We start from the raw sequence: 12,030 nt of genomic DNA on the forward strand, positions 1-12,030 counted from the left end.
CCTGCCTCTGTTCTGCAGTAATGTCTCTCTGCCTCTCTGCCTCTGTTCTGCAGTAATGTCTTTCTTACATAATGAAGGCCCCCAGGGCGCTGCTGGAGAGGGGGGCTGACTGACGACGGGGGTGATACAGCAAGAGCGCACAGCTGCACGTGAGGAGTCACATACACACATACAAAGACACGCTGGACAAAGCGCAGACACGCACACGAGTGATCTTAACAAACTCAAAAGGCAGAGGCCAGGGGCGCATGCGTTATGGCGTTAACATGCATGAACGCATGTGTGTGAGCCTACAGTAGCACACACACACACACACACACACACACACACACAAGCTCATAAAAGGTATTGTTATGCAGGATCCACAGAGCCTGTTGGAGCCCCACCAGTGCTAACACAGATAATGGCCTAGATCACACACTAAAAACTAGGCCTGGTGCTCTCTCACTCTCTCTCTCTCTCTCTCTCTCTCTCTCTCTTTCTCCACACTTTCCCTCTCTGTCACTTTGTCTCTGTTTTGCACTCTCTCCTCTTGCCCCCTCTCTGTTTTTTTTTTTTTTCAGTTTTTCACTTCTCTATCTCTCCTGCTGCTGCATCCCTCTCTTCCTGTCACTGTAACAGGCCACAGTCTCTGCTTTCACACTGATGTCCATCATTACATTTTAATGTGATACTCACATTTTATTTCTTTTTTTTTGGAGTAAAAGTAGCTCAACAACCACATGGAACCAGATTGCACAGATTTATGTAATCACTGAAACATCAGCAACATTGAGCTGTCGGGGGGAGGGCACAACAAACGCTGGACAAATCGTTTACAATAAACCTACAGTAAATCGAGACTTAATGTGTAATTACGAGGATTTTCAAATAGGCCTGTATGAAAAAATAATCACACAGTTATTGTATGTTGCTCTGGTTTTGTGCTTTTCTCCACCTAAAGGACCATCTAGCGATTTGACTCTCACACAGAGATAAAGGGGGGGAAGGAGGTATCGAACCAGAAAGGTCGAACAAATGCAGGACACCTCAAGCAAAAAACATCTCAGATTGCCCTAAGCCTTCTGGGACAGACACAGATACACCTGAATACATACCTGGACACCCTAAAGTATCTAATGGCACCTACCACACCCCGAGACCCTCTTATGCACCTTAACACTGAACCAACACACGAGAGCACCCTGAGACATCCCAGGACACCACGAGCTGCCAAGCTGGAGGGTCTGTTTCCCATCTATTGAGAACAGTGTTTCTACATGTGAAAACCAGTTTTGGTTTTCAGGTTAGCACTGATTAATATTTTAAAAGGTTTGTGCACCCCAGGCTGTCAGAGAACATAAGCCAGAGAAAGAATTACTCATGCATGTTGGTATTTGTGTGACTTCATATTTCTTTGTAAGAGAAAACAAGTGGGCCCAGTCAGTATGTGGCTAAAGCTTCTCCTTCACTGTACTGTAATGTACTGTCCTGTACTACTCTATTGCACAACTGCACAATACTGTGCTGTGCTGTGCTACAAACTGTAATGATGCTGATTCATGTCATAGATGCCTGCATGTACATTAGAAAAAGAGACAGCACTCTTTTGAAGCTTGTACATGAACTTCATGATGTATATACGTATACGTGTATGTATATATCCGGTTTGAGGTAAAGCTGGGGCTTCTAATGTGTGTGAGAGAGAGAGAGAGAGAGAGAGAGAGAGAGAGAGAGAAGAGAGAGAGAGAAGGGGAGAAGCGAGAAGGAGTGTGAGAGTGTGAAACTCGTAAATTGTGAGAGCAGTGTGAAAGTAGGGCAGGTATGAGAGAGTGGAGAGCAGCAGAGACACAGAGCTTGGGGAAAGGAACTATACTTGGGAAAACTATACTTGGCAGTTAGGGAATCGAGAGAGGGGAGGTTCAGTACCAACACTGTCAAACCAAGACGGTCTTTTGCACCTGACAACTGACCATTTTGACGAGCGTGCAATTCCCGGGGAACACTGCAGGATTTCAGACTAAGTTGAGAGGTTCAAGCACAAATGGAAAGGCTGAAGACTGAAGACTCTCTGCAGTTTGGAGCAGTAAATTCTGAAGAAACCATGTCTGCACTTAATATTATATCTGATATGAATTTTTAAAACATGTCGGTACAACTTTCTCTTCCTCAAATCAATTTTGTTGTAAAAATAAGAATTCTTTCTATCCTAATAATGAAAGACTATGCATTATGCATCTGAATATGTAGGCCTGGAGCTCACCATTAAGGCAGCAGAAATGAATTTACACTTCACACACACCTATCTGCAGTATGTATTCACTACTATACTGATCACATCACACTAACTAGTTTGGGGGCCATCTGATAGGCCTGGTTCATGTATTTGTATTTGTCTCACAAAGGTCTGGACTGAAGATATTTGCTGTATCAACAAAGTGACAGGAAGTGGATAAAGCAAAAAAATGACTTATTTCCCAGCATGACTTGCTGGCCATGGCAGCAGCTCTGTGAGGCTGTATGTATTTACACACAGCAGTGATTTGAGCTAAATGCTAACATGTTCACAGTAACACAATGCTAATGCTGATGTTTACCAGGTATAATGTTTACCATGACCATCATCTTAGTTTAGTATTTTTAAATCAAAGTAATGGACAAATTAAAATTTGGACCTGTTGATAGTGCTAGATGGAAAGTCAGTGGATCACCAGATATCAGGATGTATTCTCTGATCACTATGAGTAGCAAAGAGGGGATCGTCAAATTCAAGAGGATTCATCATCTGGTGACCAAGAATGTCTGCACAACACTTCTTCTCAATCCATCCAGTTCAGAGATTTCAGTCTGGATCAGAGTGGTGGACCCACTGACAGACTGATATGTCCATACTTATAGTTGCTAGTGTGGCTAAAAAGACATACACTGATCTCATATAAATAGATGTTTTTCTTCTATGTTAATTGGGCTTTTGTATTCTTGTGTTTTCTTCCTAAAACCCTTTATGATCAAGCAGTTTTTTGGGCACGTCTAGCATGAGAAAGTGAGAAAGAAAAATGTGATATTTTTAGGCAAACAAAACTAGAGCTCCTAATAAGCAGAAAGCAAAACAAAAAGTTTTGAAAAAGTGGGGCTTGGGGTTGAATTAAATTCACACTCAGTTCAGCTCAGTCAAATATAAATAGTAACAGCAGTTCACTGCTATCTGTAGAGGTTTCATTTTCAACATTTTTTTTTTTACCACAAGGGACGTCTAGTTAAATTTCAATGACTAAATTGAACTTGGTGTGACCTGCTTGACACACAAACATTAAAGATCATGACTTCATCATGGAGGGACTTCAAAGAAGGACTTTTCCAAGTCTGTATGAAAAAAATATGTTTGGGTTCTTGACAAAGGATCATTATGTTTCATGAGGACAATTCTGAACACATTTTGTGCTTGAGCTTGTGCAGAACAAATTGCACCGACTGATGATTCAATACATTGAGTAGTTTCAAGTGGTACAGTGGAACAAGCCGACTGAGACCAGAGAGCTATCAAGTCTGGGCTGTTTCTTGGTGCATTAGAAAACCACCTCATCCACCAAGCAGGGAAAATGTTCATATCAGTTTTGATCATTTACTGTATGTTAATATTAATATTACTATTATTATTGCTGTTAGTATTAATATTTAAAATAGTCATCTAATGTTTTGTCCTGGTTATTACAGAATTGTGTAATTTTACTTTACTCTTGTGTGAAGTTTCTAGTAATGCTGTTAAATTCACATGGACTACCATGCAGCAGGCATCGCCCTAAAGGAAGTCCTTCCATGATGAACTTCAACCTAAAAGTCTCCTTAAGTGCAAAGGGCACATACATAGGCACCTCTTATAAACTCTGCTGTCTTTCTACCACTTTCTGTCACCAGCTGCAGCAACTTCCCCCTGTAGCAACCAGCCTTCATGCTTCTCCAATGAGACTCTTTCCAGCTCTTCCTGATATATTCTAGTTTTTCTCTACACAAAATCTCATGTAACTTGGCTTGATGTTAGCAAACTATATTCAAAAAGAGTTCAGGAGAAACAGTCTGTGGTGAGGTATGTTATTAAAGTGTTCACCTCCTGTCACAGAGATGTCACTGAAACCTTTTCTGTCGAGGTAAATATGAGCAGGCTCCTGTTAGCTTGATTCATACAAACTAGCACTAACACACCAGCACAGTTTTACAAAATACTGCTGACTGTAGCAATGGCAGAGCTTTCTGGTTTGAATCATCTCACAGTGGGACATCCTAACTGACTGTACAGACAGTCAGCCACCTACTTGAGCTAGGTAACATAGATATTCTAGCATAGTAATGCTAATAGTATGATAGCATTGATGGATGAATTCAAATACTTTTAGCCTCTGATGTCACAAAGAAATGATAACATTGGCATAAAATGGTCTAGCTTAATATTCTGTGCAAAAACGACAAATGGTTCAAAACCTATATGTCTCAGATACAGACCCACCAGCCAGGAAGACCACAAGGCCAATGTAATGGTAGCTATGCTAACACTACGGCCATTGAGGGAATTTTGTCAGCTGACGATGAGGCAAGAGAGCGACAAGAGAACCAAATACTAGACCAAAAGTGATAAAACTGTGTCAGAGTGAGTGGTACATTATTTACAAATCAGTTGTGGAAAAGTCATTATTTAAATAAATTATTACAAGTTTTGGCAATATTGTTCACCTGTCATTCCTGCCAATAAGGCAAAATTAATTGAATTGGAAATACAGTAAGCTCAGGCCATAACTGCCTTTCCTTGTGAATAAAGTGATGATGATAAACACAGTGATCTCCACTTTCTCCAGTGGAGTGAAAAAAAGCGTTATTCATCCAGAACTGTCCTTTTCGCTGAGTTGTCCAATCACAAGATGCATGGCATGCATGTGAGGTGAGATGGACCGAACATTTTTAGCTCCTTCCCAGTGTACTTTGTACTGTTTTTGTCTTCTGGCCCCCTCTCCATTGCTGAACTCCCCGGTGTGGAATTTATTAAGTGCCAAAGCTGCCAGCTCAGCCAAAAATCTCCACATCACAGGGCAGCGCGGGGGAGCCTGCGAGAAAATCTATGACATAGCTTTCAACCAAATCTCCTTAATTTGTTTGGGCTGGCCTAATAGCCTAACTGGAGCAGAATCTGATCAGAATCATCTTGTTATTGTGTGCATCCTCCCTAATGGCTAAAGTTAATTATGGGAATATTTCATCAGTTTTAATATAACGCAGGGACACCATTCACTATCAGAGGGCTGCGGCGGGATGGAGGAAGTGACAGCAAGCGAGAACAGACAGATTGCAGAAATGACAGTAGAAGTCACCCATGATCCATCTGTCCTCATTTGTGTCTGTCCTCCAAATGTTTCAAAATATGGCTCAATAGGTATAAAACAATGCAAACCCGCGCTTCTCTGTCAGCTGGTTGTCAGATCATAGACGAGAAAAGGAAATCATCCTCAGGAGTTAAAAGTTGAACTGCAGTGATTCACATGGCAAAAAAGGTAAACAGTAATTACAGAGGCATAATAGGCAGCCAATATGTGCTATGCAAGCTGTGAATCAATTCATTACAGTGCAATACTGTGCCTGTCCAGACTGTATCTGGCTGGTGCTTGTCCAGTGACATCGACCAGAACTGATGGCATGCCTGTATATGTGTGTGTGTGTGTGTGTGTGTGTGTGTTTGTATGTTAGATGTGTTGCCCTCTACAGGACCTCATCTAAAGTGATTACACACACATCTCCTGAGATCAGTTCATCCCGCTGCCTGTCTCAGCAGGAATAAATGAAGGAGGGAGAAACTGATGGATGAAAGAATGAGAGCAATGAAGAGAGAGAGAGTAATAATTGGGGTGTATGTTCACATGCTTATTGTGTATATGTGTGTGTCTGTGTTTCTCTACCATCTTTGACCCAGATCAGCTAACATAGATCCATGGGTCTTTGAAGGTGGTGGAGGGGGGACAACTAAAGAGGCGTTTGAAGTCATTCAATTAATGCACACTACACACATGAAGGACCATCTGTGTACACACACACACACACACACACACGCACACACACACACGAACAGAAACAACGGCCCATCCCCTAACAGCCTGTCCTCATTAGACAATCCCTTTCTCTCTCTCTCTCTCTCTCTCTCTCTCTCTCTCTCTCTCTCTCTCTCTCTCTCTCTCTCTCTCTCTCTCTGGAGTACCTTCCCTATAAATAGCCCTTGCCCTGCCACCCTCCCCACAGGGCATACACAGACCTGTCAAGGTGGGACCCCTGGCTCATAAGGATAACACCAAAACCCAACACACACACACACACACACACACACACAGCTCACACAGGGCTCTGAGGGAACCATGAGGCAACGGGACAACATGTTACACTAAAAGGAAATATGCCCACTGTGCCTCGAGCTTTGCCGGAGGTGTGTGTGTGTGTGTGTGTGTGTGTGTGTGTGTGTGTGTGTGTGTGTTTGAGCATGAATGCATACATGCATGTGTGCATATTGGCTATGGCTCCACTGAGCTTTAGTGAATGCTCCTCACACACTCACTGATATATTTAATAGGCCAGAACTTCCTGACAAACAATGTATCACCTTTGCACTTTGAAGCGTTATTTCTCCAGAGACTACTTTCTCAAGGTGAAGCAAGGGAATCAGGCCTTTGGTTTCAACAGGAACTCTGACTATGCCAGCTTGCTTTTTAAGAATGTGATACCATGTGAGGACACTTTTGAAAATATCAGACCACTTTTGCAGTATTTGTCCTGCATTATGCTGGTATATATACAGTTTGATATGTAATTATATGACAGGTAAGGTCCTAAAAGTGACAGGTGAAGCAACTGAGCCTGGATGGTTTGTGAGTAATGGCCACTCCTGACTAGTTTAAGTGATGAATACAAACAAAATGAGCAATAATCCGTAGGAACAATGGCGAGACTTTAGATGTACCTTTTATCTAACAGAAAAAGAAGCGATGGACACAACACAATACTCACATGGAAGACTTTGTTTTTTTCTAGCACATTAACCAAAACCAATTTTGGATTCCTAAAATGCTTATTTCTACACCTTAGATGATGGCAATCCTTTGCAATTTGACCTAGTTTATATGTGTTGCTATGTACGCAAGAGATAATATAAGTGACACTCATCATCCGCTGACTTTACAGTTTTATCAGCTAAACCTGTGTAAGTTATTGACTCACCTTTATGGTCATTTCAGAGGTTGTACAGGCCTTTATCACACCACACAGTTTGACTTGTCAGAGCAGGGAGAGCACAGGTGTAACTAATTGCAATAACAATGTCTCTTTTCCATTTAGGTGAACCAGTAGGCCATGACAATGAGCCAGCATGCACATTAGCAGGGTCCTGACACCGGAACTCCTGCATGAACCAAAGACGTGATTCATTTTATTAGTCACACCTGTGTTTGAGGAGCCAAACTATCCGCCATGACAGCGGGCCACTGGATGGATATATATTAAAAGATATTTTTAATATTTTCTCCCCCCATGTTCACAGGGGGTGTTCACCTCTTAAAAGCTGTCTCAGCAGGCAAACTTGTACGTTTCTTCACCTTCTGATGGCCTGTTACATCACATGAACAGTGTGATAGCCAAGGCTATTATTTTCATTATCTCTACTTCTACAGATTTTTCAGAAGTTCATAGGTTGATCATTTAATCAATAACGTCAAAAATGCTTGTTTGTCTGATGTATTCATTTTACAATGAAATTTTAAAAAAACAAAGCTAGTCTTCAGATTTATGACCATGAAATGTGTGGTTAGTTGGCTAGTTGGTCCAGTCCCAGATAATAATTCCTACAGACACTTTTGACATATGTCATAGAAGGAAATGTACAAGCTCAACTAATAACATTAACGCTGACTCCTTTCCACATCAGTGACCCAGCACGCACAATACCAGGAAACTAGCTGACATATGGAAAGCAGCCATCACTAATGTTATTAATTAAACTTGAGCTTATCCTGTGATATGTTTGAACGTCTGCTGTGATTAAATCCATGAAGTACGTGAAAAACAGCGGCTGAACACAAAGTATGTGAAAAACAGAGGTTGAGGTGATGCATTATGACCATGTTTGTATTTTCATATTTGGGACATTAGTCCAGTTTAGTCCAGCATCACATGTTGCTAGCTAGTCTTATTCGAATAAACATGACAGCCTGAATCATACGACCCTTTAACTGCTAAAGGGATGACCACAGGCAATGTTGCATCTAAGTGAACTGTTCAGCACTAGCTGTGTCCTTCAGCCATGTCCGGTGGGTTTATCTGTACTGTACCCTGTTATTTGTTTGTAGCACTGGTGTGGTAGTCTACCAGCAGATATCACATATCAAGGTCCAAGTTTCCTTGTTGTTGACTCAAAGGTACAGGTTTGCCCTATGTCAGCAATGAATACAGGTACAAGGAGACTGACAGCATGATGTCTCTTCTCTGTGTCACTGATGGTAAATTAGAATCCACAAGGTCCTGTGGTAGATACAGTTATGAGTCTGGTGTGAGGTAGAAGTAACAGAACTTACATTGTGTTCATGCAAAATGTTGTAAAATATCCTGATCTGTCTCTATGTACATCACTACTCACACTACTTTACATTAACTAAACTTTATGGTAGAGTCACATTCTCAAATGTTGGCACTGAAACCTGCTTGTTGTTCTACACACACACACACACACACACACACACAGAGGTTTACTTGATACATGAATCAAAAAGTTCAATCAAAAGGTTAAGTTAGAGGATGCTTTCCTGCCAGTCAGCAGTGTGAAACACTATGTCCCCCGTCTCTCTCGCTCTCTTTCCCTGTTTCCCTCTCTGTCTCTTTCTCCCTCTGTGCCTCCCTCTACAGCTACTTCACCTCCTCCATGGCCTTGTCACATTCTCTCCTTTCCTCTCTCCCTCACCTCGCCCCCACACTCTCTCTCTCTCTGCCTCTGTCCCTTCGTGTCGGTATGCTTCGTCCTTTGGCTCCATCTCTGTGCACTCCTCTCCGCTGAACATCACTAAAATCCATAACGTGGGGAACTACCGGGCACAGTCCATCCACTAGAAGTGATGTCTCTTTGACTGATGCTCCCACCCCTCTCCAGCCCCATACACACTAAATCATTCTCACCTCCCTGATGAATTGTTGTGTTGGTGTGTGTGCCTGTGTGACGGATGATGCATGAGGATATAGGACGCTTAGTTTGTTCTAGTGTTTAGGCAGCAACTGAGCTCTGATAGCCCAGCTGCATTACAATACACATGCAAAACATGCAGAATAAAACACACACACACACACACACACACACACACACACACACACACAAAGAGCTACTAATTTGGTGGTATAAGCAGATTGGGGGGGGGTCTTCATTCGGTGGCAGTCAGCTTTTTCAGGGGACCCAGATTTACTAGCACCGCCCCTACACAACTGCATCCCTGTAGCTACACACATACAGGCACAGCCACACTGTGGGCATATGCACATGCACTTCTGAAGTCCTACGTGCAAAAACTGCAAAAGCCCCGACGCCCCCAGCCCACCCCACCCCCTCCCAAGCACGACGCACGCACGGAATACCGGGGCATGCCCGACCGACGCATCCAACTGTCAGCTCCGCTTCTTCCGGCAGAGAGACCTTGTGAGTTCATTAAGCGGGGCCAGTGGGAGACACGGGCAGCCAGGCGTCGTCGCATGTGACAGGCTGCGTGCGTGGAAGCGCCGCTGCCATGCCAGCCTTGTTGTGACCCTACAAGCACGACAATCCGTGCAAGCTCCGCGGATCGCAACCCGAGAGGAGCCCCTCCTTGCCTCCCCTAAAGCCGCCCACGCGTAAAGCAGAAACAGACACGCTCATAAACACATTAAATATTCCATAATCCAATGATGCAATAACACCATTAGGGCGGTATGCATCATCGTCGTCGGGCGATAGGCTCGGGTACGCAGCCCAGCATCCCTAAACTCCATTTTGTCTCTCATTTGACACTCGGGGAAATAAGAAGGGGGAAGCCAGGGAGACCTTTACGGAGACGTGGAGGCGCGATACGCACGGGAGAAGCACAGTCACCCGCTGACATTCAGGCCTCACAGAGAAAACGTCGACTTGAAACGGCTCGCAGATCCATCATGTACACTGGTGGTTTTTACGCGTCACATCAGCAAACATCTGGATGAATTCATCCAACAGGCCTGGAAAACTAAAACCAAACTCGCGGCTATGGAGGTGCGCACTCGGCCTGGCAAAGTTGTCCGCCTACCCGCCGTTTAAACCAATCGATTACCTGACTTTGGCTTAGATTTGTCTAAAAATAAAACTCGATCGCTAATGTAGGCCACCCTATGGAAGTAGTCGGCACATCCATCACCGAGGCACCACCACGACTTGCAGCTGCAGATACACCACATGAATACTAAGACAGAAAGCTCGAAAATCCTTGAGAGTCTCCGAGTGTCAAGTCCCACATAGCATCTTACCCTCCCTCTCTCCCCCTCTCCCCGCTTGCATCCAACATCATCCCGTGACACCATCCACATCCACAGCAGAACCACAACACCAAAGATCGCAGGTTATGCGTAACATTTATTTACCTTTATGTCTGCCTTTCGCTGTCATCGTCACACTGCTTGATGTTTCATTGGAACAAGATGCTCATCTCCCTCTCTCCCTCACTGCTTTCCCCTCTCTCTACCGCTCTCTCGGCTGTGTCTCTGTGGGGTATTATTCAGTAACACGAAACCACCGCTAGGAGTGGAGCGCGTAAATGGAGCTCATGCAGCACAGGGTGTCGCACAAAAGCTCTGGCTATAGATAGAGGAAGAGACATCCCCCCCGTTAGAAAATGGGGTAATGCCTCGGCGAGGGGGTGAATTCTAATAGAATAACGAGGGAAGACCCTGATTATGGCGTATCGTGTTGGGTACCCCCCCCCCACACCCCCCACCCCCTTCCCCTCATCACCACCTCCCTCCCCCAAAAGGTTCAGAGGCACATGCATGGTGACTCGCCAGCCACATAGGCTTCTTTTATTATAAGGCTGCACAATGATACACAGGGATGGACTCAAAACAAAACAAACGTGCGAATAAGAGACACTGGTGCAACGACAGGGATGCAAACAGAAAAAAACGATGAGTTACAGCAGAATTATTGGCACAGAGGTAGCTCTCACTGGCCGTGCAGGATTTGGCATGCCTACATTTGATCACCCGGTCGGCGGGACTTGCGTTGCTGTCGGACATCCTGGAGTCGGGACGGGAACGGAGCCGTGGGGGGTGGGGGGGGGGCTCTCTCTTCTGTCAAGGGCCGAGATTGTGATGTCGGGTCCTCCGGCAGGCGTCGAGAATATGCGCGGTTGCTGGGTGCCTTCCTTGCTGCAGCAGTGGCATCACTCGGTGGAGTCTCCGTGCTCTCTCGGACGGGGGAAGCCTGCTGCTGCGCCTGCGGTGACTTTGGGGGAGGATAGGCGGATACCTAGCTGCTGTGGTGGCATGCTTGGATCCAGAATTTGTTTTTTGAGAGGCTTGGGGGGTGGGGTGGGGGGGGGGGGGTGTTGAGGGGCGCGGAGGTGTGGGGGTGCTGGTGTAGCGGTGGTGATGGTGGAGTAGGGGGAGGTGGGGGTAGACTCTTGCGGTTAGAGGGCGAAGAGACGCCTTGGAGAGAGAAGAGACGCGCAGGCTCTGCCTCTCCAGGACGCCTCTGCAAGCGGTGCCGTGCAGCTGGCAACACCCCGGAATGGCGAAATAAGGAACTCCCACGCAGAGTCACGCACACACACACACTCACATACATATATAAATACACACACACACACACACACACACACACACACAGTCAGGCTCATACTGCCATCCTGTGGAGGCATTGATTACAGGGCTTTCCCCCTTAACAACAACTCTGTGGAGTGTGTGTTTGTGCGTGGATGCGTGCATGTGTGCGTGTCTCTAACTGTACAGTTTGACAGATCACGTGGGTCTACAGGATAGTCCTTT

General features: G+C 44.8%; 1 protein-coding gene across 3 annotated transcripts in view; it reads right to left on the bottom strand.

Annotated features, from left to right (window-relative positions):
• The window catches only part of ppp3cb (protein phosphatase 3, catalytic subunit, beta isozyme), a 32,599-nt gene extending 20,855 nt beyond the window's left edge, over positions 1-11,744 (bottom strand). The window contains exon 1 of one of the 3 annotated variants that reach the window (XM_071457179.1): positions 11,238-11,744. In XM_071457179.1, the coding sequence (XP_071313280.1) occupies positions 11,238-11,280 (43 nt within the window). In that variant the 5' untranslated portion in view covers positions 11,281-11,744. Of the gene's footprint in view, positions 1-10,629; positions 10,863-11,237 lie in introns of those variants that run through there. The other 2 variants (XM_071457181.1, XM_071457180.1) reach the window with 2 other exon arrangements.
• Between the last annotated feature and the right edge of the window lie 286 nt (positions 11,745-12,030).

The sequence above is a fragment of the Trachinotus anak genome, unplaced genomic scaffold (assembly GCF_046630095.1).
Source record: "Trachinotus anak isolate AG129_WGS33_773 ecotype Australia unplaced genomic scaffold, CSIRO_AGI_Tana_v1 ptg000021l, whole genome shotgun sequence".
Taxonomy (NCBI): domain Eukaryota; kingdom Metazoa; phylum Chordata; class Actinopteri; order Carangiformes; family Carangidae; genus Trachinotus; species Trachinotus anak.